Source organism: Oculina patagonica, chromosome 13 (assembly GCF_052425735.1).
Source record: "Oculina patagonica isolate OP01 chromosome 13, crgOcupat, whole genome shotgun sequence".
Taxonomy (NCBI): Eukaryota; Metazoa; Cnidaria; class Anthozoa; order Scleractinia; family Oculinidae; genus Oculina; species Oculina patagonica.
The window spans coordinates 28,014,093-28,041,112 of NC_135770.1; the positions used below are offsets into that span (position 1 = coordinate 28,014,093).

General features: G+C 39.9%; 5 protein-coding genes, 1 long non-coding RNA gene and 1 other non-coding gene across 7 annotated transcripts in view; 1 reads left to right on the plus strand and 6 right to left on the minus strand.

Annotated features, from left to right (window-relative positions):
• LOC144636558 (uncharacterized) overlaps positions 1-7,912 on the minus strand; it is a 31,084-nt gene extending 23,172 nt beyond the window's left edge. The window contains exons 1-2 of the mRNA XM_078495794.1: positions 7,776-7,912; positions 3,767-4,201 (exon numbers count right to left, since the gene is read on the minus strand). Coding sequence (XP_078351920.1) covers positions 3,867-4,201; positions 7,776-7,827 — 387 coding nt within the window. The 5' untranslated portion in view covers positions 7,828-7,912 and the 3' untranslated portion in view covers positions 3,767-3,866. The remainder of the gene's footprint in view (positions 1-3,766; positions 4,202-7,775) is intronic.
• LOC144636624 (uncharacterized) overlaps positions 1-9,645 on the plus strand; it is a 121,065-nt gene extending 111,420 nt beyond the window's left edge. Inside the window, exon 3 of the long non-coding RNA XR_013567577.1 lies at positions 9,363-9,645. This is a non-coding gene — a long non-coding RNA (uncharacterized LOC144636624). The remainder of the gene's footprint in view (positions 1-9,362) is intronic.
• Positions 1-27,020, minus strand: part of LOC144636547 (uncharacterized) — a 103,314-nt gene that overhangs the window by 71,037 nt on the left and 5,257 nt on the right. The gene's annotated exons all lie outside the window — the stretch shown is intronic.
• LOC144636553 (uncharacterized) lies at positions 8,453-12,145 on the minus strand. The gene is made up of 2 exons (XM_078495790.1): positions 12,019-12,145; positions 8,453-9,079 (listed from the first exon to the last, which is right to left on the minus strand). The coding sequence occupies exons 1-2, from the start codon at positions 12,068-12,070 to the stop codon at positions 8,745-8,747; spliced, it is 387 nt and encodes a 128-aa protein (XP_078351916.1). The 5' UTR covers positions 12,071-12,145; the 3' UTR covers positions 8,453-8,744.
• LOC144636557 (uncharacterized) lies at positions 15,640-17,624 on the minus strand. The gene is made up of 2 exons (XM_078495793.1): positions 17,434-17,624; positions 15,640-16,044 (listed from the first exon to the last, which is right to left on the minus strand). Exons 1-2 carry the CDS (start codon positions 17,483-17,485, stop codon positions 15,710-15,712), a joined length of 387 nt encoding a protein of 128 aa, XP_078351919.1. The 5' UTR covers positions 17,486-17,624; the 3' UTR covers positions 15,640-15,709.
• On the minus strand, positions 21,418-24,950 carry LOC144636543 (uncharacterized). Its single transcript, XM_078495778.1, has 3 exons — positions 24,807-24,950; positions 22,868-23,089; positions 21,418-22,008 (listed from the first exon to the last, which is right to left on the minus strand). The coding sequence occupies exons 1-3, from the start codon at positions 24,859-24,861 to the stop codon at positions 21,875-21,877; spliced, it is 411 nt and encodes a 136-aa protein (XP_078351904.1). The 5' UTR covers positions 24,862-24,950; the 3' UTR covers positions 21,418-21,874.
• On the minus strand, positions 22,541-22,613 carry Trnag-gcc (transfer RNA glycine (anticodon GCC)). The gene has a single exon. It is a non-coding gene; the product is annotated as a tRNA-Gly (tRNA).

The window sequence follows — 27,020 nt, forward strand, 5'->3', positions numbered from 1 at the left end:
CCCCAGGGCGCATGTCAGCAACAGGATACCGCTAACGCGAAAAGCTGAGCCAGCATTGCAGTTGTCACCGGTGCAGCAGACGACGTCACATTCGAACGATCCAATTTGGGCTTTACAGGTAGGGTTGCCGTCCTTAGCACAGCTCGAGCTGGAAGTACAATATTTAAAAAAAACCCTTTGATTGAGCCGGCTTTCAAGTAGACCTTAGCGCATCTATCCGCACCACCCGAGCATGATTCAGATTTACTTTTAGTTTTGCAGTCGTCCCACGAGTCCGTAGAAGAACAGGTATAGCACTTTAAACGCAAAGCTGAAGAATAAATAATAAATTATTAATTATGCAATCAAGAAACAGATAAATTTAAGTACACTATTAAGCCGATTTAAATTGGACCCAATACTTATTTGGGAGGCGCGGTGGCCTAATGGTTAAAGCGCTCGACTCCGAGTCGAACGGCACGGGTTTGAGCCCTGGCCGGGGCGCTGCGTTGTATTCTTGGGCAAGGCACTTTACTCTCACAGTGCCTCTCTCCACCCAGGTGTATAAATCGGTAACGGCGAATTTACTGCTGGGGGGGGGGGGGTAACTCTGCGATGGACTAGCATCCCATCCAGGGAGGAGTAGCAATACTCCTAGTCGCTTTATGCTACTTAAACCGGGATAAGCTCCGGCCTGTATGGGCCACTTGGTTCGGACTAGACTTAACCTTTTACCTTTTATACTTATTTAGCAATTTTAAATTGTACTCGTCGTGCACACATCCGATGACTTATAACAAGATGGCCCTGCACTAGCACCACATCCAGAAACTAAGGTAAAACTAAGGTAATATCAGGCAGTTTGGGACACTTGGCTTAGGTGACCCTTAGGTGCAGACTTCTTTTACAGACAATAAATCATGCATATGTCACGCTTTCAAGCTGTCACGCTGTCATAGTGATACAGTGGAACCCGTTAACACACGGACACCAAGGCAAGGGGACAAGCCAAATTGTCCGTATTAAGCGGGGTCTCAAAAAAAAGTCACGGATACATGTTTTATCGACACAAAGACGAAGGCAAACGTTTTTACGGTAACAAAACGAAAACCTTGAGATCTACTAGCTAGTGAGACACTCGAACTAAACTTTAATAAAATCAACAGTGAATTGTTTGAAAATGTCGCAACTTTGAAAATATAAGATAATAAAATAATATAAAATAATAGCAACAGAACGTTTTCTTTAAACTCGGTAACTTTACTTTGCACGGAAACTTGCGACACAACCAGGCGCACTGGAGATTCGACAACAAAATCTTTTTGACTCGTCCAATTCTGTCATTATTTGACCAGGGTGAAGTTAGCAAATAATCGCGACAATGAAAATTGACAGTGCACAGATATACAGTGTCCGTAAAGCGGGGTTGACAATGTATGACAGTTTGTTACAAGGAAAAGTGTCCATTGTCCGTATTAACGGGAAATGTATGAAGTTTTCGTCGGGACCAACGAAACTGTCCGTAATACCGGGGTGTCCGTGTTAAGGAGGGGGAAGGGACAGGAGGGTTGATCTCCCTCCTCCCTACTTCTTGCGCTAATTTCTCCCTCCTCCCTTCTTTTTGAGCTAAAATTTCTCCCACCTCCCTATTTTTTTTAGCTAAAATGTCCACCTCCTCCCTACTTTTTTGGCCATTTCTCCCTCCTCCTTATTCTGTACCTCCCCCTCTGTTAAGCGGGTGTCCGTAAAGCGGGGTTCCACTGTACTGAACCAGGAGAACAGAACTACCTTTTCAGAAGTCCTCCCGGACCTTTTTTCAGTGGAATGAACCAAAGTCGTACTCCATTTATATATATATATTACATCCCAACCGGAACTTCCGATTTTTGTTGTTAATGGTGAACAAGCATATCTATATACGGCTTAGGGCCCGATTATATGGCGAATTTCAGCCCGGGCTAAAATTTCAGCCAGGTTGGCCGGGCTGAGATTTCAGCCCGGCTTCCAAAATAAACTCTTTTTAAAAACACCTCTGCGATTACATGAAGAAAGTTTCATCCCGGGCCGAATTACAGCCCGGGCTGAAATTTTCAGCTGGAAATCTCAGCCCGGGCAAACGGGCTGAAAAACCTCATGTAATCGCGTTTTCACTCCAATTTCAGCCCGGGCTGAAAATGAGTTTGCGGATGCGCAGTGGTGGTTTTCAACAAAAGAAAATGGCGGCCACGATAACTATTTAATTTTAAAAGTGTTTAGCCCAGGCTGAAATTCTCCATGTAATAGCAACCAAATTCCAGCCCGCGGTAAACCAGGCTGACATTCACCATATAATCGGGCCCTTATACATATTTATTTTTTTGAAAATTGTAATGGACGTTTTTACCTTTCAAATTTAATTTAACGGCGCAGTTTAGCGTATTTTATACTACCTAAGATGTGGAGATGTAAATTCGGGGTTTACTGATGAAGTAAAATTCATGTCTCGCACGTGAATTTGTCACATGATTCTACATGTTCTATGACTACTTATTTTTTGTAAGCTATTTGTTAGTTGCAGCGACTGGTCAGGGAACCTTACTTGAGAAATACTCAAAATGGAGGCTTTTTATGTAGACGCGTATAGAAAATATTGGGGTTTTTTCCAACAGCTGTTCTCTGCAGTCTTTTTCAAATGACTTCGATACCGTAATCCTGGCCATTGGAAATGATCCCCATATTTCAAAAACATACGGCGCAAGATCTTTCTCCGTAGCAGCTCCTACACTCTGGAATACTCTGCCTTCTGACATCAAGAACAGCTCCTCAATGTCCCTTTTTAAACATAAACTTAAAACTTTCCTTTATAAAAAACCACTTTTATAACTTTTTAGCACCTTTTTTTATTAGTCTTAAGTTTTTAAGCATTTTTGTAACTTTTTTACTATTTTAATTTTTTATATTTATTTTAATTAATAATGTTTTTAAAATTTTTAACGTTACTTTTGTAAAGCGCTTTTGAACTTTTTAGGATATTGGCGCTATACAAATATTTTATTATTATTATTATTTATTTATAACGATACAGAGCTCCACGTTATGGTCGCAGGCACGGCATGTTGATCCATGTTGTCGATCGCGATTGGAAGCTGCGAGGAGGCACAAATCTTTTCCTCGCCGTGTGGTAGTAGAAACAACCACAGGCAGCCCAAGCGACGACTTCGTTAATAATTTCCAACGGTCGTTGTCGGTTTGACTCAAGCGATCAAAAAACAAGGTCCATAAACCGATGAATTTGATATCTTTCGTTCCTGACTCTCCCCCCTCTAAAATAGCTCCAAATTGCTTTAAATCACGTTGTAATGATAGCAAACAACACCATTTTATGTTCCGGCAACTTTATTTATTATTTTCTTGTTTATTTGTCGCTCAAAAGTTTTCCGTTTAAATTAAAACCCATACAATTTCTTATATTTTAGGGCCGCTATTTTATTTTAATATACGCAAATTTCATGCTTGGGCCACTTGTGACTCGATGCCAAACATTCAATACAGTGTGACAGAACTTGAGGACTGCAGTTAATATAAGCGCATTGAAAACAGCGCTGAAATATAGATCAAACGATCAATAACATTTGCTGAGCTGCATCTATATATAGCTTACAAATGCTTTAAGTATACGTATCAAGCACTTTAACGATGCTAATCGGATCAAAGAACTGTACTAATGGCTACTAATCAAGCAAGCGTTAAGAACTGCTTCGCCATATCCATCAAAAAACGACATTACTACATCTATAATCACTGCAGGTAACTCACAGCATCTATCTTTCAAACATTTTGAAGTTTAAAAACTTTTAAACTAATTTGCAGCAATGTCCAGTCTAGTCTACGGTTGCCGGAGAGCAGACTCAAGCTTTAACAAGCATCATCAGGGTTGCCAGGGCGCATGTCAGCAGCAGGATACCGCTGACGCGAAAAGCTGAGCCAGCATTGCAGTTGTCACCGGTGCAGCAGACGACTTCACATTCGAACGATCCAGTGGCACTTTTACAGGTCGGGTCGGTGTCCGTTTCACATCTAGCACTGGGAGTGCAGTATTTTTCAAACTTTTCGACTCCTCCGGATTTCAAGTGCACCTTGGCGCATCTATCCGCATCACCTGTGCACGTAAGACTCTTTCTTGTTGACTTGCAGTCGTCCCAAGACTTCGTGCTACCACAAGTATAGCACTTCAAGCCCAGTGCTGAAGAATAAATAAAAAACCAATCAATCAATTAATCAATTAGGAAACAATGGTTAAAAAGTCGACTTTTGTCTGCTGGCTAAATGACATGTTAAATGGTAACAAAATAACAGCGCAAAACGTTTAGTCTCAAACAGCGCAAAACGCTTAGTCTCAAATTCCCTTCGCCCCACCACACTGTAGAAATTAGGCTAACGTTTTCAAGTTGTTTCCGCGCATCATCAAAAAATCGATATTTACAGTCGTAGGTTGATTTCTATCTGCAAATGGAGGTAATATCTTCCTTTAGATATACAAAGATAATGTTTTTTTTTAATGGGTTAGTTGCCTTCCACTAAATTTAGAACAGTTAAGACCAAAAATCTGCGAAATCCCGTGGCGTAGCTTTTTTAAGCCATTGTTTTGCTAGCGCTACTAGAAATCTGTAGAATGCAAAGGAAACATTGTGACACGTGATAACTAAATCGAGCTTTGGCGAGCAATGATGTACTTAATCAGTTAATTTGTAGTAAAACCGCATGTAAAGAATAGTATTGTGGTTGTGGAACGAACCCACGTAGTGAATAATAATCATGTTAACACGAAGCATTGTAAAACGTGCAGGGAACGTGATAAGCAAATCTGAAACGTAATGGTAAATCTCGTACCCAGATGTCTACTTACCACGGTAGTACACATCTGGTCAAGTACGTTGAGTTCGCCAATCTGATTGGTTGATTAAAAGCTTCAGCATTTGCGCGCGGATGATGCAAAATTTGTTTTGCACGCGCGCACCGCACGTTAGCTAATAAGAAAATGTTTGGATTTAAAGGCTTCTGCTAAAAACGGATTTGTGTTTTGAACGTTACTAATGCGAATGAACTTCAGATACAGCTAGTTTGTAGTTCAAGCTTGCCAGTACAAAATGTTTTTAAAAGACGATATTCGATATTCTGACGCGTACAGCTAACTTGTACGCGTCAAATACAGCGCGCGCTTTTCCCCGCCGTTGAAGGCTGGGTTGAATGTTTTAATTTAGCAGCAAAACTTGAGCGGCGGCTTTTTTCTTCTTTAACTCTATCTCAAGATTGTGTTACTTGTCTTTCCTTGTATAAGAAAGAAGTTTATGAGCTTTCTACTGCGGCCAAGTGAGCTTTTCATCCACTAAATTGCCGAGCATGCGTAGTCGCGTCGTGTGTCACATTTCTGACACATTTGACGTGAGCAAAATCCGACTTTACCAGATGTTCTCTCCGAGGGTTGAGAAGAACTGGGTACGAGATTAACGTAATGGTACTATTTCACCACATTGGACTTGCGTATCTGGGTGTGGTTATTCGTAGCTAATAAACGCAGCGTTAGATCGTACTAAGGAACGTGTAACTTCGAAGTGTAAAGCGTAATGTCAAGTTAACGAAAGTGTACAGGCCAAGATTGTTGAACCAGCTCGTACAGAGCTTTTTTCTATCGCAAGGAACAAATTCTGAGACACACACCAAATTCCTCTCGCTGCTTCGCCGCTTGTTCAGTTGCAGCTGCCATCAACGAAAACACTAGCTATGCAGGCTACTAACTGCGCTCACCGTTTTATAGCTTTGTCCCGGCCATGCGAGTGCTGTGGAATGATTTCATTCAAAATACAAGCTAAGCTGGTATTTCTCTGGCAACTACCTTTTTGCCTCGCGATCCCGATTTTTTTTTCAAGGATTCCACCGTAAGCTCTATATAAAAATATTAATTAAAAGATCGAAGTTTTGTTTATTTATATTAATTTCGTTCTAAATTTCGCCGTTGAAGTTAAAGTTACGAAGTCTGAACTTCGTATTGACGGTGGCCGATAAAAACAAAACACAAAACGTGAAACACAAATTCACCGTTCAAAACCTTATACAATATTGATAAAGTTAAAACAACCGCAAGCGCAAAAAGACACTAGAAGCCCACCTGTAGACATTTATCATTTTTTGATAGCTCTTATGGCTATTAACATAGCCCTACGCTTGTGAGAAAATTGAATGTCACGCTGTCATACTATTTAAAAAAAGTGTCAATGTTCGATTTACTGCTAAAAAAATTAAAATATATATTTTATTGTGCTTTTTATAGGAGATTCTATTATGTACTTGCAATGGAACGATGAATCCTCGAAACAACGGTCTGAAACGTTAGCAAAACACAGCGTGATTTATTTTCTTTCGACCTGATAGATTTTAGCCTGTGCGTGCACATTGACTGCATTTCCACAATTGAGGTAAAAGAAGACTGCTAGGCTGCACGTCGGCTAAAAAGATATCTGCTTTGTGGTTCCGAGCAGATCACAGAGGTCATCTGTGCACGAGCAACGAATCATTGAGGCTCGCCCAGGAGTTTCAGGGAACAAAGAAAAAAAGGCTATAAACTTTTGGGAACATGTGAACAAAAGGAAAATAAAACTGGGACCGCGGGAGGTATATTTTAGGGAACAGAGAACACCAAAATCGAAGTAATATGTTTAGGGGACACGGAAACACAAGGAAAATTTTGTTGGGAACAAGGGAACATAGACCCCTTCCCCCCCTGGAGGCCCTAGTCATAGATGTTTCAATTTTCAGTGCACGTATTAATCATACCAGATACCTTATTAAATCAACAGGAAAGTTTGATGTCTTGAAAAACGAAAGTGGCTTATTTAATGACGGAAACTGATCACCGGTTTAGACCAGCGTCTTCCTCCAGGACTTCGCTGATCGGTCTTTTCAGTTTAAATAAAGCTTTTATTATTATAATTAAATTCGAACTATTGTCCTTCCAAAGTCGCACTATCACGAAAATTTCATGTAAGTATAAATTTCGTGCAGGTACACATGAATTAATGTCTAAAAATACCTTCAGTGCAGGTGGTGGTTAATATTCCATCAAGTGTTTTGACCAAGTAGTATCGGAAATATTTTCGCGGGACTTAATTTTCGCGATTTTCGCGATTTTCAAAAACTCGCGAAATTAAAGACCCGCGAAAATTTATTTCAAACGTTTTCTATTGTATTTTTTATGTTAATTACGTATTTTTGGCCAAATCGCGAAAATTAAGTCCCGCGAAATATTCCCGTTCCATTTTCGCGAAATTAAGTTCCCGCGAAAATAAGTAACAATAAGGTAAGCAAAAAGCATCCAAAAACGAAACACAGAAAACTTGAATCATGTCGAATGGTACAACATCTTCACGTCTAGCTGATTTAACTGGTTATAGTCCCTTTATTTTCTCTGCAGATCGCTAAATTGAACGAGCGCAAAACCTAAGAATAGCTTCTGTTTGCGTATCGACATTCCCCGATATTAGTTATCATAAAGTCATGCACAATTCCAGCCCAGATTGCACTACACTCCATGCCTTATTTCAGTACAAAACAGTCCAAATCAAATCTATACCTCATTTCATAGCAAAACGGTTCAAATGGCTCATACCCTTTGGGATCGCAGATACCTATCAACATCAGTAGGTGCAGTGAAACAATCGGCGATCAAAGGCGGGAGCAAGTTCGGGGAGGCAGTCAATTTAAGATTTCAAAAAGATTCTTGCTGTAATTGTAAAGACTTAAAGTAGGATATGTTCACTTACCGACCGGAAGGGAAATGCAGAGAATACAAGCAGCAACTAACCACAGTTTCATCTTGATGAGATTTGTATTTTCCCTGATTCAGAGACAGCAGTACTCGTTAGTCCCCAGATAGCCGATAGTGGGTGGAACACACTCGACGAGCAGTCTTTTATATACGCCAGCTTCGACCAATTTTGACAGGTAGTCATCAAATGACGTCATCAATCAAATTCCGCCCATTTTATTTAATTGGCGTTAAGTTGTCATGTGAACATGATCGATATGTCAGGGTCACGCAAGAAGTGTCACGCAACGCATCACGCGGTGGCAATAATCATACAATAGCAGGTTTTAGTGGTACAACAAATCAGATTTTTCCGCCGGGGGAAATGTGGGCTGTTTGTTGGCTTAGAACTTAGCAAGTTTGCTGAATCCAACGCGCTCTTTTTAAAGGTGTCGATAGATTTTCCCCAACTAGTCCATGTAAAAAGTTGAAAAACCGTGGAGCGGTCGAACGGTCCACTGTTTCGTGGGGCTCGATGCCAATCATTCAGTATTGGGTGAAGAAATTGAGGACCGCATTAAAGGCTGAAATATAGATCAGATGGTCTTATTTGTCACAAAAAAGATCAAATGATCAATTATATTTGCGGAGCTGCATCGGAGCTGCTTCAAGTATCAAACACTTGGATACTAATTAAATTAAAGAACTGTAATCAGGAAAGCGTTAGAAACTACTTCGCCATATTACATAACGACATAACTACATATAATTAGCCTGTGTTGCAGCCGGACGTGTCACAAAATCCTCGATATGGACTATACCGGCGGTTTGGACTGTCTGCCACGCAGGCTACATCTAATCAGTTCAAGATAATTCCGTCTTTATGAATTCACCGTTTCTATCTTTTAAACTTTAAACTTTTTCAAAAACTAAACTGCAGCAATGTCCAGTCTTGTCTACGGTTGCCTGGGAACTGACTTCAATGTCAAGCTTTAGTAAACATCATCAAAGATACCAGGGCGCATGCCAGCAACAGGATACCGCTGACGCGAAAAGCTGAGCCAGCATTGCAGTTGTCACCGGTGCAGCAGTTGACGTCACATTCGAACGATCCAATTTGGGCTTTACAGGTAGGGTTGCCGTCCTTAGCACAGCTCGAGCTGGAAGTACAATATTTGAAAAAGCCTTTGATCGAGCCGGCTTTCAAGTAGACCTTAGCGCATCTATCCGCACCACCCGAGCATGATTTTGATTCACTTTTAGTTTTGCAGTCATCCCACGAGTCCGTAGAAGAACAGTCATAGCACTTTAAACTCAAAGCTGAAGTATAAATAATAAATCAATAAATTAATTAATTAAGCAATCAAGAAACAGATAAATTAGAGTACACTTTTAAGGCGATTCTAATTGGACCCAATATTTATTAAGGAATTTTAAATAATTGTACTTGACGTGCACACATCCCATGACTATTGCCAGAGGCCAGGTGCAGCTTCTAGCCCTGAACGGCTGTGGTCGCTAAAGGCTGGCTCTCTTATAACGGCCCCGATCGTTTCTATCCTCTTGCACTTCAAACAGGCGATTATATGAGAACATTACACAGACGCCCGGGGGGGGGGTACTCCATATAATGACCTATACGGGGAGGCTCCGCCCGAAAGGGGTACCTTTTTCAGGCTTCAGGTATATAAAAGGGTAGGGATTTCGCAAGTTTAGGTATATGAAAGAGTATGAAAATCCGTCATTTAGGTTTTTAAAAGGGCCTTTAATTAAAATATTGCGAACAGACGCACTTTATGGCTGTATTATTTCAATTTATTAAGCGCTACATGAAAATGACAAGAAAACGTCCTGTTCTAAGTCTATACCATGTCTTTTTGGTATATGAAAGGGGTACCTTTTTTCAGTAAAAGGTATACGAAAGGGGTACAATTTCTGTCAAACATGGTATATAAAAGGGTAAGGGGTAAAAGCTTGGGGCGGAGCCTCTTCGTATAAAACTTTTTTGAGTGCCCCCCCCCCCGGCACAGACGATCGCTAACGTCTAGCTGCGGCGATTGGGGCGATCACGATCGCTTGGATCGCCCGTGGACTATCTTTCTAAATTCTTTTTCCCTTCTTCGCCGTGACTGCAATAACTGAGACGATAGGAGGCTACGAGTTTTGCTCTTTCATTGAAGGCTGCCATTGTGTTGGATCTAGGGCTAAAATGATTGTTTTTCGTAGGTCCTCCCACATACCAGGCGATCGTGACGGTCATATGAGAACCAACCTTTAGTTTGTTCTTGGAAGAAACGTTACTCTCACAGTGTGTACCGGCAAATGTAAGGCCGAGGTAACCCTGCACTAGCATCATATTCAGAGGGGAGTAGTGAAACATCTAGTCGCTTCATGCTACTAAAACCAAGGCAATAGCCGGATTTTTGGGGCACTTGACTCGGATGCAGACTTATTTTTCCTTTCACAGACAAAACAGTAAATAAACACAAAAAACTGCTGGCTTTATGTCAACAAAACCAACACCGCAAAAAAAGGCAGATTCTCACCCCCCCCCCCCCCAAACTCCATTCCCTTTTGTGGTTTTTCAGCACCTCCCTCCGTTTTTGCCTCGTTTTGCGCTAACGAAAATGCTAGGTAAATGATTTATCTTTTGTGTAACCAGTATTTCTCTCATGCTCTCTGGGAAGTGGCCCTTGCCTCGCGATCCCGATTTTTTTCCACGGTTTTCAGATGTAAAACATTAAATAATCGAAGTTTTGTTTAGCTATATCACTTTGATCCTGAATTTGGACAAAACTTCCACTAAGAGCGAGTTTAAGTCGCGAAAGTCTGAAGTTCGCCATACGAGAAACGTTCAAAAAACCTAATTAATACACCATTAATACAGCGAAAACAACTCAAGAGCTAACAGGCAGTAGCTAGTTGAAGCTGACTTAAGATATTTATCTTTTTTTCACCAGTTTATCATGTGTTGTTATTTAGGATTTTAACTCTTTATGGGTAATAAAAGACGGACCTTTTTTTGGAGGGGGGGGGGTAATTTTTCTGGGCAAGATATTTTTCACCTTCAGGTTGCATTGTGCAAGTACTTTTTTAAATATCTTTCTTATCTTATTTTCTTTATGGCTTCCCTTGCACGATTTTTTTCAGCCTTTTTTTGGTAATTGCCCAACATCCCCCACCCCTTCCCTCAACAATGGCACGTCCCTGTATCCAGTGAATAAATTGTATGTCAAGGTTTTAAGCTGTCACGCTGTCATAGTGATACTGAAAAAGAAAATTAGGATATTCTACTATGTTCTTGCCATCGAATGATGACTCGAAACAACGGTTCGAAGCGTTAAAAAAACAGCGTGATTATTTCATCGCCAGAAAGATATCCTAAAGATATTTCTATAGCTAGCCTGCATGCTTTCCTTGCGTGATGTCGCAAATAGGAGACGCCACCAATAGATTAGAGAGGTCAGCAAATCATTCAGTGCCCACTGGCCCACTGCGCGTTATAAACGTGTATTGGAAAACAAAAATAGCTTATTTAATAAGGGAAATGTTAAACAAATTCTCCAAATTCGAAATATCGGTCTTGTAAGATTGCGTTGTCGCGATAATTTCGTCCAAAAAGTCTACAGTAAAAGCGACAAGAGATACGCCCCCTTATGCCGGCGACACAGGAATTCTAAACAGAGACAAGCAACATGATTACGCGACAGCGACACAATAAAACGCTAAAAAGTGGTGCATTTACCAAATACTTTGTTCTAAATATACAAAAAATATGATATCCAATGGTAAAACCATGACAGACACAATCGGCAAAAATTAACTTAGAAAAAAAAGAGGAGAGGCGGATTTGGATGAGCGAGCGCCGGATTAGCCTGCGTTGCAAGAACCCGGTATTATAATAAAGTCAAACATATATTGATTTCGACAGATTCGCATTAAACTCCACGTCTCAATTCAGTATAAAACAGTCGAAAGTAAATCTATACCTCATTTCAGACCAAAGTGACTCAAAATCCATACCCTTTGGGGTCCTAAATACCTACAGTTTAATCTCGATAACTCGAACCTACAATAACTCAAACCTACCGTTAACGCTTATAACGCGAACCTTTTCGATTTCCCTCCAGGTTGTTTTCTTAATAATTTTACCCTCGGTAACTCGTACTCATCGGGATTACATCAGTAATTTCAATGAAATGGTCGAACCGATCGAACGCGTGAAAAAGGGCTAATGAAAGTAGATAAGGTTCACTTACCGACCGGAAGGGAAACACAGAGAATACAAGCAGCAACTAGCCACAGTTTCATCTTGATGAGATTTATATTTTCCCTGATTCAGAGACAGCAGTACTCGTTGGTCCAGTCCCCAGATAATGGTGGAACAGACTCGACGAAATTGAAACTGTTTATTGACGTCATCACATGTTTCAATACAACAACCAATCAAGAAAAGCATAGAACAATAACCTTTATCTCTTGCCTTTCTAGAGAGAAATGCCATCTGGATCACGAACATTTTAACTTGACATACCCTAAAACTATTCTGTGCAAACAGATATAGGTTGAAAGATTTGCATTTAAACTTTGTACTGAGCTAAGAGAAGGGAAAGGCGCGCGTTCCCTAGCCTGCGTCGAAGACGTAACCTAACCCCGGCCAGTAACTAAATCAGGATTTAGTTCACTGGGCAATAAACAGATAATAAAGCCGCCTCCGCATCGCTCGCTCTTGGCCGGTGGCCAGCTGTATTGGTTTATCTCACACCAAGTCAGACAAGTCCACAAATCTGTTATAAAACAATTTTAACAACAGTAGAATCAGAAATTAACAACGGGTTTTACAAAAACCAGGAACGGGAACCGGTGAACCGCGAACCGGGAACCTGGAACGGGAGTCTTGGAACGAGTGCACAGCGGTAATCCGTATAAGAATTCAAAATGGCAGACAAAATAACGGAAACGGAGTAAAATGAAGCTTGCTGATTAAGGTAAATGCTTAGTGTTACTTAATTAGATTATTTTTAATTTTAGGTTGCCGTTTGCAGTGTAATTAGACGACTTGCTTTTCTTAGACTTGTACTGGTATCAAGGCGAAGTGCAGTAGGCCTATTCCTGGGTGAGAATTCGAAGTTAATGTAAGTGCAGGCGTTTGTAGAGCCCAACATCGTTATCAGGGACGTCGATAATGGACAGAACTAAAACAAATAAGGCAGAGTTAACTGAGTTAAATAAGGCAGTATTTTAGTAAACTAAATAAACAGCATATTTATAAACAATTATTGGATAAGGTTTTTGTGATATCCGGAATAATTAAGGTCGAGGTAAGTGTTATCAGCCGAAGCCGAAGGCTGAGGCTGATAACACTTGCAGAGATCTTGATTATTCCGAGTATCACATAAACCGAATCTAATAATTGTTTTATTATACATTGTTTTTCTGCAAAAGGAAGTAATGACAAACGATTTCAACCTGTTTCAAAACTTGTGCTAATTCCGGCTGGTCGTCCTACTAAATCGTGGAATAGTTCCTTCCCAATTTTTGTTAGTCATTTTGTGTTTTCCGAGACTTTATTGTCAGCAATTTTTGAACTTTGGTCAAACTATTTCTCGGTTGAAGAAGTGAATCGACGAACTATGAATTTCCTTCGCCGCCAAATGCCTTATCTTGTTTGTGCGAATACAAATTTGCTTCCTGATAACCCAACAGAATAACCCAAAGTAACATCAGGAAATACAAGTTCCATTATACATTTGTATCAAAGAAAATGGTAAACAGTTGAGAAATAAAACAGTCAGAACTTTAAAATAATACTGTAAACATTATATTTAAATAGTCAACGCGGTGAGCTTCCAGTTCTGAATTGACTATTCAAATGCGGTAAAGCTTTCGATTAGTTCTGGATACTCACCTATCCGAAGATCGGATTTCTATAGAACCTGCAATGTATGTTAGAGAAAAACTGAATTTTTGAAGTCAACGTGCAAGTTACTATTTGCTCCGACGATCGAGTTTGAACAACGCGTGCTCAAAACTAGTTCCCAGACCCTTTTCCGTGTTTTCGTCCGCCATTTTGAATTTTTATACAGATAACCGCTGTGCACTCGTTCCCAGACTCCCGTTCCCGGTTCTCGGTTCCTCTTTTCCCGTTCCCGGTATTAGTAACACCCATTAACAACCGTCTGGTAACGACTACCCTCTCTCTACAAATTTTTAAGTCGAGAAAACAAGTACCAAATAGCAGTTCCACTGATTTACACTAAACAGTGTCATGTCCTTTACTACAGTCTTACTAGACGGCACTGGATCCATATCTCAGAAAACCAATTTCACGGTCTTCTCAATCACATACATTGTCCACTAAAACTGAAACTGCAGCAGAATGCCGGATATAAGCCACCACACCGGCCCGGCTTATTCAGACCCCCTTCCCCCTCCCCCTCGGTAATAGGCCTATCTGTTTGCTAACGAAAAACTATTCCGGTTACAATCAACTTTCGTTATAGCGGACACGCTCGGGGCGTCGTTTAGTGTCCGTTATAGCGAGAGTCCGTAAAAGCGGGAGTCATTTCCAGTCAAGCCTCTTTCGCCAGGGATCTGAATTTTGTCCTTAATAGCGAGTGTCCACAAGGCGAGAATTGTTGTAAAAAGTCCTCCCTAATCCAACTTTTCTATCTAAGACATATTAACTTACTAACGCCCTCGCAGTCCATTGTACGTCAATAAGAATTAGGCACTGATCACGAACATTTTAGTTTGCAAGTAGACTGCAGGTCAAAAAGTTTGATCCGAGAGGCTTCCCTACAATACATACTTCATCAAACTTGTCAAAGGCTATTCTTGTCATCCCATTCCCAAACGGTCGCCCAAAACCGGCAATTTAAGGTATTTAGGTTTTAACTTCTGGCTGCCTTCACATATCCTTCCCCCCCCCCCACGCCCAAGGGGACAAACACATTAGAACAATAACAAGTGGGTAAACTCGGTTGAAAAGAAAAACACTTCTCTTCTGGATAGCTGGGGCTCCAACAGAACAAATTCAACAATTTGGTCCAAGCAATAATATAGAGAAGGAAATATAGACATGTTAGGTATGAAATGTTAAGGTAGTAGTCTTTAGCAAGGCATTTTGAAGTATCCAGGGTCGGGTTGCTCGAAAGCCTGAACACTAATCCAAGATTAAAGGGTTCAATCTCTTTTTGTATAAAAGTGTTATTATTGCTCATGTTTTGTGAAAATTGAGTTTAGTAAAGGTAAAACTGTAGGACGGAAAAATTAAAACAGAAAACATCACTTAAATTAAAATTCACCGGCTTAACCCTGGATTAGCTAATCATGCTTTGAACAAGCCGACCCAGGACAGGAAAGACGTACTTTGCCCGTTGTAAGAGTAAAAAGTAAAAAACAACAAGTTAATTATTTAGGTACGATTTTGTACCTTTTAAAAATGAATTTTACTTTTTCAAATACGATTTTATTATATGGTTTTATAACAAACAAGGCGCTAGGAACTACTTCGCCATAAAACGACTCAACTACATTTACATTTGCATAACCTAACTTTGAACTCGGATGAAAAAAAATCATTTTATTCTGGGATAGCTGGGGTACCAACAGGGAATTATATATAGAAATTTAGGTATAAGATGGGATGAGAGTTTGAGTTTGTGAATCTTCGGCAAACTTACATTGAGGTACTTCGCCCGTTATGAGAGTAAGAATTAAAATACAACAATTATTTGTTCACCATTTTGTACTTTAATGAAATTGCTTTTCAATAGTCCGAACTCGATTTTTATAACAGTCACAAAAATACTCAGTTTATCGAAGGACTGTAACTTGCTAAGCGTAAGGAATCTACATTTCTAAATCATTCATTTAAACTTTGAACTCAAAAACTGAATTTCAGAATTGTCAAGTCCTGTCTACGATTGCCACGAACTGACTGCAATGTTAAGCTTTAAGAAGGAATATCAGAGATGCCAGTGCGCATGTCAGCAACAGGATACCACTGATGCCAAAAGCTGAGCCAGCATTGCAGTCGTCACCATCACAGCAGTATATGTTACATGTGTACGATCCAGTGGCACCTTTACAGGTAGGGTTGGCATCCTTATTACATTTCGCGTTAGGAAGGCAGTATTTGCTAAAAGATTCCACTCCGCCGGATTTAAAGTAGACCTTGGCGCATCTATCAAAACCATCCGGGCATAAATGACTTGTTCTTGTTGACTTGCACTCGTCCCAGGACCGCGCATTACTACAGCGATAGCACTTCAAGCCCAATGCTGAAAGAAAACACAAGAAACAATTAATAAGGCGTCTGGTGCTTCTAGTCTGCTCTATAGTTCGTGGAGAAGCTTAAGGTATAGCAACATTTTCGTTTAAGGGTTTTATCAGTAGTGACGACTATGACATTTTTCACAGTTGTTTTTTAAAAAATTAAAAAAACTCAAGTTTTAATTCAGGATCTGCCACTCTTATACTTTCCAAAGAATAATAACTCAACTCCGTAAAATTACTTAGCGAAAAACTTCATACACTCTCCTCGTCAGATCTCGCGATCAGTTCGACACGTGTCCTTCAAAAATGTCATTTCCAATATTTAGGCTTTAGGTTCGAGTTACAGAGTTCATATAGAGTTCGATCGAGGTTCTAGTTCAAGCAATTTTCTTCGTATCGTAACGCAATAATAACAACGCAATAATAACGCAATTTTCGCAATTGTTTCTTACTACAGGGAACATAATTATAGAGCATCATCATTTGACATCTAGAAGCTCTGAAACTCTTTAAGGGACATTTTTCATGACGCATTTCTTAAGAAAACTCAATCTTGTTCGACTACGGATTATTTTCGGCAAAAATCTAGACGAGGCAAGTGCTTCGTCTTGCCTCTTGCTTGTAACGGCCCTGTGCGTTCTCCAGAAACTCCGGGAAAAACTACATTTTGAAGCTCTACACCGTTCGCACGACATCAAAAAATTTGGTTTGGTGTTTGCAAAAAAAATGAAAATTTTGTAATCACAATATGTTGTTTCACGACCCGTTTCATGCTTTCGTATTCGTGTTCGCTCTTGAAACACGGGAATTTTCACGACGCCAAAATCTAAAACAATATTTTAACGTCAATCAGGGTGCAAATTCTGTTGTGATAATCCTTTGAAAAATGAATGGCATTTAATATTTTTAAAGTGACAGAAAAGTGACAGTAATTTATTCAATTATTATTCAAACTGCTAAGAGAAATTTTGTGCAACGGAATCAAATGAGTTCTCCAAAAAATGGTTAGCAGCAAAAGCTAATAACAAAAGAAATACAAAACTGATTACATGAAGTCGAGAGTATGGTCAAAGCCGACGTGACTAGATACAGTTTCTATTAGACCGACAGATGTCCCGGGAGATATCTGCTCATCACTGAGTTATTAGGATATTGCTATTCGGTTTTTACATTTCTGCGCTTGTAATTACAGAACATAGACCTGAATTGCTAAAAAATACTGTGAACAACTAAGCTCTTTTAAGGACAGACTTATAAGATCCATTTGGTTTTTCTCGGAAGATCATTGAACACCAATATAGGAGTGGAAAACCGCACAATCGCTATTTAGGCGAGCTCCGTCAATCTGACGTGTACTCAGGTGTACTACATAAGTTTTAATTATGCTCACTTACCGGCTGGAAGAGAAAGGTAGAGAATACAAGCGCCAACTAGCAACAGTTTCATCTTGATGAGTGCTGAGTGCTTCTGATTGAGAAACAGCTACTTCAATGCGTGTACTTCTTGCAGTTTACAGCAGTTTACAGCAGTTTACAGCTGCGAGACGACAGCCAAGACAGAACAGACCGGATCGAACTGGGTGTCACACTAGCCTGTAAATATAGAGGCGTCTAATTCGCTCACACTGCCAGCAGGCTAGTGTCACACTTACCACAGGCGGCCCAAGCTCTCTATCAGATTACCTTTGGACGTGACTCTTGCTTACGAGCGGTGTTGTGTTACAAAGATTCGATTTATAAGGGTTTGTATGGGAAACAACGGTTTTGCTTTAAAAGTAAAAAAAATGTATATTTTGTGAACAAAGTTGACTTACTCTGATTCGTTGTTTCATTCTTTGTTGTCTGCCAGCTTCTCAGGTCGATCCAACGCGTTTTCGGCGAGTTATCGTTTATATTAAGGTGTCCACTGCTAAGCGGACACCTAAATAACGATAACTCGCCGAAAACGCGTTGGATCGACTTGAGAAGCTGGCAGACAACAAAGAATGAAACAACGAATCAGAGTAAGTCAACTTTGTTCACAAAATATACATTTTTTTTACTTTTAAAGCAAAACAGTTGTTTCCCATACAAACCCTTATAAATCGAATCTTTGTAACACAACACCGCTCGTAAGCAAGAGTCACGTCCAAAGGTAATCTGATAGAGAGCTTGGGCCGCCTGTGCACTTACTTGATTGTTTACACTGATTTGGCGTCACACCCGGTACCCACCTCCCTTGATAACCTTTTAGAACAAAATTCCTTCTAGAACACATATTTGATTTGTTGACATTCTGTACAAAAAGTGTTCTTTTGTTTTCTATAAAGTAAGGTAACAAGTCTATAAGGGACGGACCATTATTTTTTTTTTTTTTTGAGGGGAGGGGGAAATAATTTTTTCTTGTACAAACCATTTTTTTTTTTTATCTGACCATCATTTTGTTGTTCTTACAGTTTTTGCAAAAGATTTCTTTTGAATCTTCAGGCTCTGCAATGATTTTTTTTAATCCCTACCTCCAAAAAATAATGGTCCAGCCCTTTTTAATCGCGCCGTGTACAAATACGGGACACGTAGGAATCAAAAAGATCCTTCTAGACCCTGATAAAGCAGACTGACTGTAATTTTTCAAACGGAACGACTTATTCGATTTTGAAACAAGTCATGTCTCGGTCGTTCAAAGACTATCTTCAGTTGTGAATACACACAAGCTACAAACATTACTAACTTTACGTACTTTACAATGGAAGATTGTCGTTGAACGACCAAAACATTTCTTGTTTCAAAACAAATAAGATTTTCCTTTTGAGTTAAAAGCGCTATAGAGAGCACTGCTGAAGGAATTACGCGATCGAGGAGAATTGGGAGAGAGTCGAAGTACAAGGCAGTTGGGTGAGGCGGCTCAAAGGAACAATGGGAGAGGAGCGAATAAAGAAACGCAAAGGTTTCTTTTTATTCCACCCTCCCCCAACTTTATGTTCCGCTCCAAATAGCCCTTTGCAGCTTACTCTTACGTACCAAGAGTAAGAACTGTCAAGTACGGGAAACATTCCCTTCGTTTCCTTGGGCCATTGATGTGGTCGAAATAAGACAATAGGGACAAAAACGAAACGTCCTTGCAGCGATTCAAGGCGAACATCAGGGGAAGGGAACTCAGTGGACTTGTTGGAGGAGGCACATGCAAAGGGTGTCACCTTTGCAACTCTTGAGCCGAAAACACCCTATAAGTATTAAATATAGGTTCGATATTCCGTATTTTAAAGTAGTATCTTAATTGTAGGAATTAGATGTAAATATAAAGAGTGTTGGAAAATGTAGTATAATTTAATGTAAATAGACCAGAATCGTTTTTGTACTTATATTATATTTTAATTTAAACAGTGTCCCCGATTAGTAAGCTTAAGGCTAGCTAGAAGACCAGACACTTAAATAAAGTTCTTATTATTATTATTATATTATTACGGTAAAAAGAAGAACCTCGCTCAAGGCCAAGCTACGCTCTGAGACATCCAAAACAAAGAAAATCAAGCACGCCTGCATGAAGTCGCTTTAACGTCTCAGCGCGTTGCTTGCCCTCCAGCAAGGTGTTCAGTATTTTGTACCTTGTGACCGTTCGCTGCAAAGGGCCAGGGACAGCCGAGCATTTTTCTAAGTGGGGGGGGGGCTGACTAGTGACTTGAAGTGGGGGGGCTTAAGAGACTCTTCTCTTAGTAAGTCTTTATTTTTTCGGAAATTCTGGGGGGCTAAAGCCCCCCCCCCCAGCCCCCCCGGCTCCGCCGTCCCTGAGGGCCCATTTTCATATCTTACACGACAGGCGATAAAGAGTTATAATGAGATTAATAAATAAAGAGACCTTAGCATCACCCACGATTCTTTTTCAAATTTTCGAATCAAGGGTGATCACGGTACATTTTCTCCTCACAGCAATCACATATTGTAGAGCAGATAGGTGATGAGAATAGCTAGCTTGATCACTATAAAAATTAGAAGAACCAACTGAGAACGCCGGAAAAACAAACTGGCTGTTTGTAACGGCAGAAACTAGGAATGATTTTTAGCGCGGCATTGAGAGGTGAGTGAAGTCAGATGCTAGCTTTTTCAAACAAGATACTGAGGGTGTATAAAGTACAGCAGAACTCCGTTTTTTGGGTAGTGTTTCGCACCATGGAACAGGTTAGTTCAGATATCAGGACGACCACCACAAACCGTATAATATTAAATCCAATCTTTAATATGTAGTTATTCGATCTAAAGGGAAATACATTCATAATTCGAAATCAGGACAAACACAATGATTGACTCGTACACCAAATTAAATTCACTTCAACTTTGAAAGCACAATCAAACTTACTTCTGTGGCGGGTCTTAACAGCAGACGTATACTTCATGAAAGCAAAACGGTCCAAAACAGGTTAGCCTCTTCTCTATAAACTCTGGTTAGCGTGTAACAGGACGGCACAAAATCTATAGTTACTTCTGAAACTATTCGGCTGAACTGACTTACAATACAATGACATGTTTCTTTTCATAAATGTCTGAACAAATGTCAATCATGATTTTAATCACTTATCTTAATCAAACAAAACTCAATCAAGAAAGGCAACGCCTATTTTTGTAACGAAACAGGTAGCTACTGAGGGACGGATCGTTAATTTTTTGGAGGGGTGGGGTATGAAAAATATTGACAAAAAGTTGTCTGCAGGGCCTAGAAAGACAAAATAAATTATTTTCAAACATGATATGTATAACAAAACATAGTTTTCATTTCGAAAAAAAATGTTTGCAGAGGTAGAAAAAAATGTTTGCAAAGGAAAATTTTTCATAATCCCCACCTCCCTCCAAGAAAATAATGGTCCGTCCTTAAATACGAAATCTCCGCTCTTAAAGCCAATTTTTTTAGCTCCTAATTCATGCATTTTCTCTAACTATAACCCCCCTAGAACGGTGCCAGTGCCATTGCGGTGTCCGTAATTGTTTTTGCTTTTAAAGAGAGGACGAAGACCTTCATCTGGTTCATCTAAAAAACCGCAACCTCCGACATCTGACTTTGGATGTCAGCTGATCTAAACGAACTAACAAATCAACTATCGCGACAATTGAAAATTCTTGATTGAGCTCCTGACTCGCCCCAGTCATCTCTCTTTTCTTGCAGGAAATGCGCGCGAGTGGTGAGGGCAGCGCGCTTTCTCCTTCCCTTCATCCCTCGCGCGCGCATCCTCTGAAAGACAAGAGAGACGACTGGGCTCTAGTCAGTAGCTACAACAAGTGCTTTAATAATTATATCATCATCAGATCATTTGTCCGTTTGAGAACCAGGTAGGCGACGCATTTCCCTTCTCAGTTGTTTTCTCTACGAAAATGACGGTGCAAAAAGGAATAATCTACAACCACCAAGAAACATACATGTATGTTGTTTTAATTGCAAGCTTCTAAGCTTTAAAAGATAAACATTTAACACAACTTTTATTGAAAAGTGATGCCAACGCAAAAATCATTTTAAAAGCTGATTCTATCCACAGGTTAACTTAGTCAAAACGCCACACCTTACAACAATGCTAGTGGCTCCAACTTTAGGCTTCTACAATGACAAACGATGATAGCAGTGCGCATGCTAACAACAGCAAACCGCTTACATGTGAGGATGAACCGCAGTTGCAGCCGTCCTTGTTAATATCAATAAAATTAATAACTTGGAATGCAGAGAGAGGTGAAAATATACCTAAAAGATTTTACAATCTTGTCGATAAATTCATCTTAAATCAGTGAAATCGTACAATCACTTATCTCTTGGCTTTTTCAAAACAAAGCCAGATTCCTAAACTAAAATCTTAAAGAAACTTCTCATATAAAACACTTTTTAGTTAAATCTTCCAAACAGCCTGCGAACAAAATCAGCAACGTGGGCAGGTTTAGGTCCATTGCACATGTCACCATGACAACAGCGCATAGAACACTCGGAAAACACGCCAGTGCTGTTTACAAGACTGCACACTGCAAAGGAAAGCTCATTATTAATGTACATGTAACCATTTTGAATACTGTCAGTTAATTATTAACTTGAAGTTACTATTTAATCCAATGTCCAAGCAATCTACATACAACAGGGTCTCAAAGTAGGGTGGGGTTGTTAACCTCAATGTAACTTTTGTTTAAAACGGTTTCTTAGAGGGCTTTATTTCGGGGAGGAAGGAGGTGGCCTTTTTAGTGGCAAAGGGTTGCGAGTATTAATGATAATGACAATCAATTTATATAGCGCATTTTTCATATGTATATGTTCAAATGCGCTGTACACATACTGTGATTTACTACACAAAGGCCAGACCACAACACCGGGAACTTCGTGCCCTACTCTTTGCGAATAGTGTGTGGGTTCTTTAACGTCCCCTGTTATAAGACTCAAGATACAGGAGACGGGACCTACGGTTTATCGTCCTTTTCCAAGAAGACTAGAATGTCTAACCATTTGCAGATGTAATTACAAAGGCAGCACATTCTCCTCAGTTATTTTAAGACCCTGAGTGTTGGTCCGCTCTGGGGTTCGAACCCACGACCTCCCGCACGGCAGTCCGGCGCTCTACCAACTGAGCTAACCAGGCGGCGGTCAATTTAAAAAATGATTGAAAGGTGTCTAAGAGATTTTAGCTGGTATTGAAAGGCATTCCATACACATAGGGGGAGAATATACCTGATAAATTATACTGATTTTTTTAAACGCCCGTAGGCTTAAATTAAACTGAGGCTTATTATCGAAGAGTTTCCTTTGTTTCTTATGAGTGAGAGGGATAAAAAGAGGAAAGAGGGCCTTTTGACAGGCATCTTATGGTATAACCTTTATATTGATTTTACTTACTGTGAAAATCAGAACTCGGGTCGCATACAAAGCTACTGGAGCAGTTCCTCATCTCCATTTCAGTGGAAGAGCCAGGAAAAATCGACATGCTGAGTTTCATTGTCATACATCTATCAAGGTACGGCTCACATGTAATGCGCCCAGTTTTCACACCGTTACACGCCATTTCCGCTCCCGGTCCACCAGTAGCCTTGCACCCAGCAAGGCACTCAAGGCTCATAGCTGCAATTAACGCAAATTGAAATATTTATAAACGATTCAAGAATTTTCAGCTTGTTAAATTTAGCAGGAAAGAAGCTAGAGGTGTCCGGTTACAGCTTGCATGAAGATAAGGACTCGGTTTATCGGTGTAAAGGTTATGCTGCCAAGATTTGTAAAGGAAAACGGTCTGTTCGAGAGACAATAAGAGATTTATTGTACGAGTGAACAGATCGGACTTTTAGGTGCATGTAATGGAAATTAGAAAACAGTCCGCTCTGTTCAAAAGTCCGATCTACCAAAGTTTGCTATCACCTTAGTGGGTAGGTCTGTGGACTAAGGAAATAAAACAACCCAGTTGTAACACTCCCTGCACCCTCGACTTGTGTGTATCTTATTTACGGACACAAAACTTGTTCAACCTGTAAAGGTTTACGTAAATTCTCCAAATGAAATTAATGCGGCAGTGGTTTTATTTTATGCTTACACGGTTTTCGGTTCCAAGTGAATACAGTTCAAAAGAGAAATGTTGGGAAACAGAAAGAATTCCATGTGGAGTATAAACTCGGTTTTTTGCTAAATTCGGGTCCAAAACCTTCACAATGCTGACAGATTTATTGATTCTATCTACAGTATATCAATAGACGAAAATTTTGCACACTACTGTATTAAACTCCACACCGGTGATTGAGTTTACTCTTAAAAAAAGTCAATATTATTGTTCGCATTTGCATACTCATTGAAAGATGTGTCACTCAAATGGAACAAATGTTTTTCACCCTCTAGCCATGCAATTGTCAAATATTATAATGTGTTTTCTTAATCACAGACACTAAATCTAAAGCTTCGAGAAAATCATAATCACAACGAAAAGCAGCAAAGGTTAAATTTTAAATTTAAAGACAACGAAAAACCGTTAATCGTTTGTCTGGTTTTGCAGCCGTTGTAGTTGAATGCGCCGCTCTTTTGGTTTTCGTGACCAACTGTTTTGTTTGCTTTTGTGCATTGATTGAGCTCGCGTCTGATTTGCAACCGCAATATCAACATGTCAAAAACAAATTAAACGTATTAACGGATTTTGGATTTCAGCAGTAACGCTCACCGTAATGGCGTTTTAGATAACACCGGGTAGATAGTCTCTCAATTTGAAACTAATTAAGTTGCATCAGTACAAAGTAAAAAGTTTATAGTAATTTTCCATTCCTTTGCAAAAAAAGCCAAAATATGACTTGACTTTCTAATTTTTGCATGAAGCTTTGTGACTCGTGAAAGTCGCAACGGATGGTTTGTCAACCGCCTGAAGTTTGGGTCCTGCAGTGATTTCTGAAAGGAAAATGTGAAATTTATGTCTGGGCGGGAGAGCATAATTTCTTCAGTTAAGAATCATTAAAAACGATGTTCGGACATAATCCTGTACTTGCCGCAATCCTAATTACATAGATGATTATGTGTTTTGGAGGGAAGGGGTGGTGGTTGATTTTTACAGCCATGGATGGCCAAACTAACAAATTGTTTTAGTTAGAGCCCTCGATTTTCTCGACAGAAAAACCGAGGCTTAGCTATCGAAATCGACGAACATCCGAGCAAGTTTAGAACCTCAAAGAATGAATAAAAGAGAATCCTGCTGATTTGTTGATCTTGCCAGATCGTTAAATTGGAGGAGCGCAAAAGGAAGCAAGACTCTGTAAAATCGAAATCAAGAAACTCTCAAATGCACTGTACGCAAATTATGTTCACTTACCGGCTGGAAGCGAAAGGTAGAGAATACAAGCGCCAACAAGCCACAGTTTCATCATGTCAGCTGAGATGTATATTTTCCCTTGTTCAGAGACAACCAATTTAATGCGTGCTCTTCTAGCTCTGACTCTGGCTCTGACTGGTCAATGTAACGGACGAAACTAAACACTGCTTAAAACCAGACAGTTACGTCACATCCTTGAAAACATCAACCAATCAGGGAAGGCAGAAAACAGTTAATTCAGGCGCGATCCTTTTAACGACAAAATCTGGTTTAAATTTTCAAATATTTCGAATGAAACGTTATCTTCCACTTGACTGAACAGGTCTCGTTCCATTCCAGCTCGGAGCAAATTTCCCGCCGAGATTCAAATTAAAATGATCGATGGCGGATTTTAGGTTAATCTTGTTTGTTTGTCCCGAAGAACAACAATGACATGTCGTTAGCAGCTTTATAAAGTGAACAAATTGATTATTTTGAACTCAATCTTCCCAGGCATGAGGCTTAAGCATAATCTGGGCACGAAAAAGAAACGTGTGAGCTTCTCAGCTCTTCAAAGAGTTTGTCCGTGCTAAACGGAATACTCTCAGGAAATCTGTCGACGCAGACATACATGTCGAATACAAATTGAACAGAAATCTGCTAGTGTTTCCAATTTCCATAACGGGTAACACGAAATGCACACGGATATGTTACATAACCTGACGGTCATGCTTCTACCTTATGCTGACCTATGCTTCGAGGTTGATTGTCGCAAGGGCTCAAACCTGGGTTCCCCCGAAAGTTTGAACACTCCTGTCATTCAAGGGCCAAAGCTGTTAGTTATGTATAAAGCAAATTCAAAATTCAAAGCTGTACAGACTAAACCTTGTCTTACTTATTTTCTAAGAGAACTTCTTGAGCGAAAGACGGAGGTAAGGAGGTGTACCAGCTTACACAAACATAAGGACTTGTCGACAATATAAGCACTAGGTTTCCGAGAGAAGAGAGAAATTTTGGAAAATACCAAGATAATATTATACAAAAGAACAAATCAGTTCTCTAAAGCTAATATTTACAGTTGGTCAACATAAGTCATATAAACCTTTAGCGTCATTTGCATTGCGCGAGTTAAAAGATATTTCATTCAGGTGCAGCATATTTTTTTCCCACTTTTTAGAAAACTTTTCGCCAAAGAAATTAGTTTTTCTAATTCGGAATAGTCAAGTTTATTATTAACTTTACATTTTTTACTTAATGTGTAGCTTTAGAGTAACCACAACACAAAGCAACGGTAAAATATTGAATTTGTCTATAACTGAAAAAACCGTTTGTCTGCCCTTTACGGATGGATGCCCCTTTGGTGTTGTTGTTTTCTTTTTTAAACTTAAACTTTCACTTCGTTTTTGCCGATAAAACTAGCAATAAAAAGACTAAAGGGAAGAACATTTTTTTGCAAAGAAAAGACTAGCACGGTTTCGTGTCTAGTTTGCATTTTTGTGGATTGCTATTGTGCATCTGATTGCAGTGGAGGGGGACAGGGGGGCGGGAACCCGGGAGAAAAGGGGCGGGAAGCGGGAGGAGAGAGGGCGGGAAGCGGGATTCTTAAGGTGGCGGGAACCGGGAGAAAATGAGTGAAATTTCGTAACATTTCATTATATTTTGCAATAGACATGGAGCAAACAGGAGAGAACAGCTACGAAAAGGGGCGGGAGGCAGGAGTAAAAGGTACGGGAAGCGGGAGTAAAAGGTACGGGAGGCGGGAGGTTCAGACCCCCCCTGTCCCCCCCCCCCACATTGCAGGGCCTGAGCTACACAATTAAAGTTAGCTCACTTGTCGACAGTAATCCAGTGGATAGTATGCCGGCGAGAAAAGGACCTCATGTCGTGGACGTTTTTGCATTGTTTTGAGTTTTCATAGTTTTAGAAAGTATGTCAGTAAGGTAGGGTTGAGTAGGCGCGAGATAGAAGTTGGGGAAGGAGAGGGTAGCGAGTCGGTTCAATCAGGATATCGAGTTTGTGTAACTGCCAAAAATAATATTTTAAATAATACTTTGAATATTTTTCTGCAAAGGGTAAAGAGGTTTATTTGGCCAATACCAATCACGTATTTTCAGTCATCTTGTGGGAACTGTATGAAAATGTCATAAACACAGTAAACTGTTGGAAGTTGCAAATGGCCAGTTTTAACCAGTCTTAATTAAATTATACTTGTTAAAGGAAGCTTTTATGCTCTAT

Bases quoted from the DNA above. Each gene is read 5' to 3' on its own strand.
- LOC144636553 (XM_078495790.1), bottom strand. From the start codon at position 12,070: ATGAAACTGTGGCTAGTTGCTGCTTGTATTCTCTGTGTTTCCCTTCCG. The intron at 9,080-12,018 runs GTAAGTGAACCT...TTTATACTTCAG, and splicing joins CTGTGTTTCCCTTCCGGTCG to CTTTGAGTTTAAAGTGCTAT.
- LOC144636543 (XM_078495778.1), bottom strand. From the start codon at position 24,861: ATGATGAAACTGTGGCTTGTTGGCGCTTGTATTCTCTACCTTTCGCTT. The intron at 23,090-24,806 runs GTAAGTGAACAT...CGTTAATTGCAG, and splicing joins CTACCTTTCGCTTCCAGCCG to CTATGAGCCTTGAGTGCCTT. The intron at 22,009-22,867 runs GTAAGTAAAATC...TTTCCTTTGCAG, and splicing joins CCCGAGTTCTGATTTTCACA to TGTGCAGTCTTGTAAACAGC.
- LOC144636557 (XM_078495793.1), bottom strand. From the start codon at position 17,485: ATGAAACTGTTGCTAGTTGGCGCTTGTATTCTCTACCTTTCTCTTCCA. The intron at 16,045-17,433 runs GTAAGTGAGCAT...GTTTTCTTTCAG, and splicing joins CTACCTTTCTCTTCCAGCCG to CATTGGGCTTGAAGTGCTAT.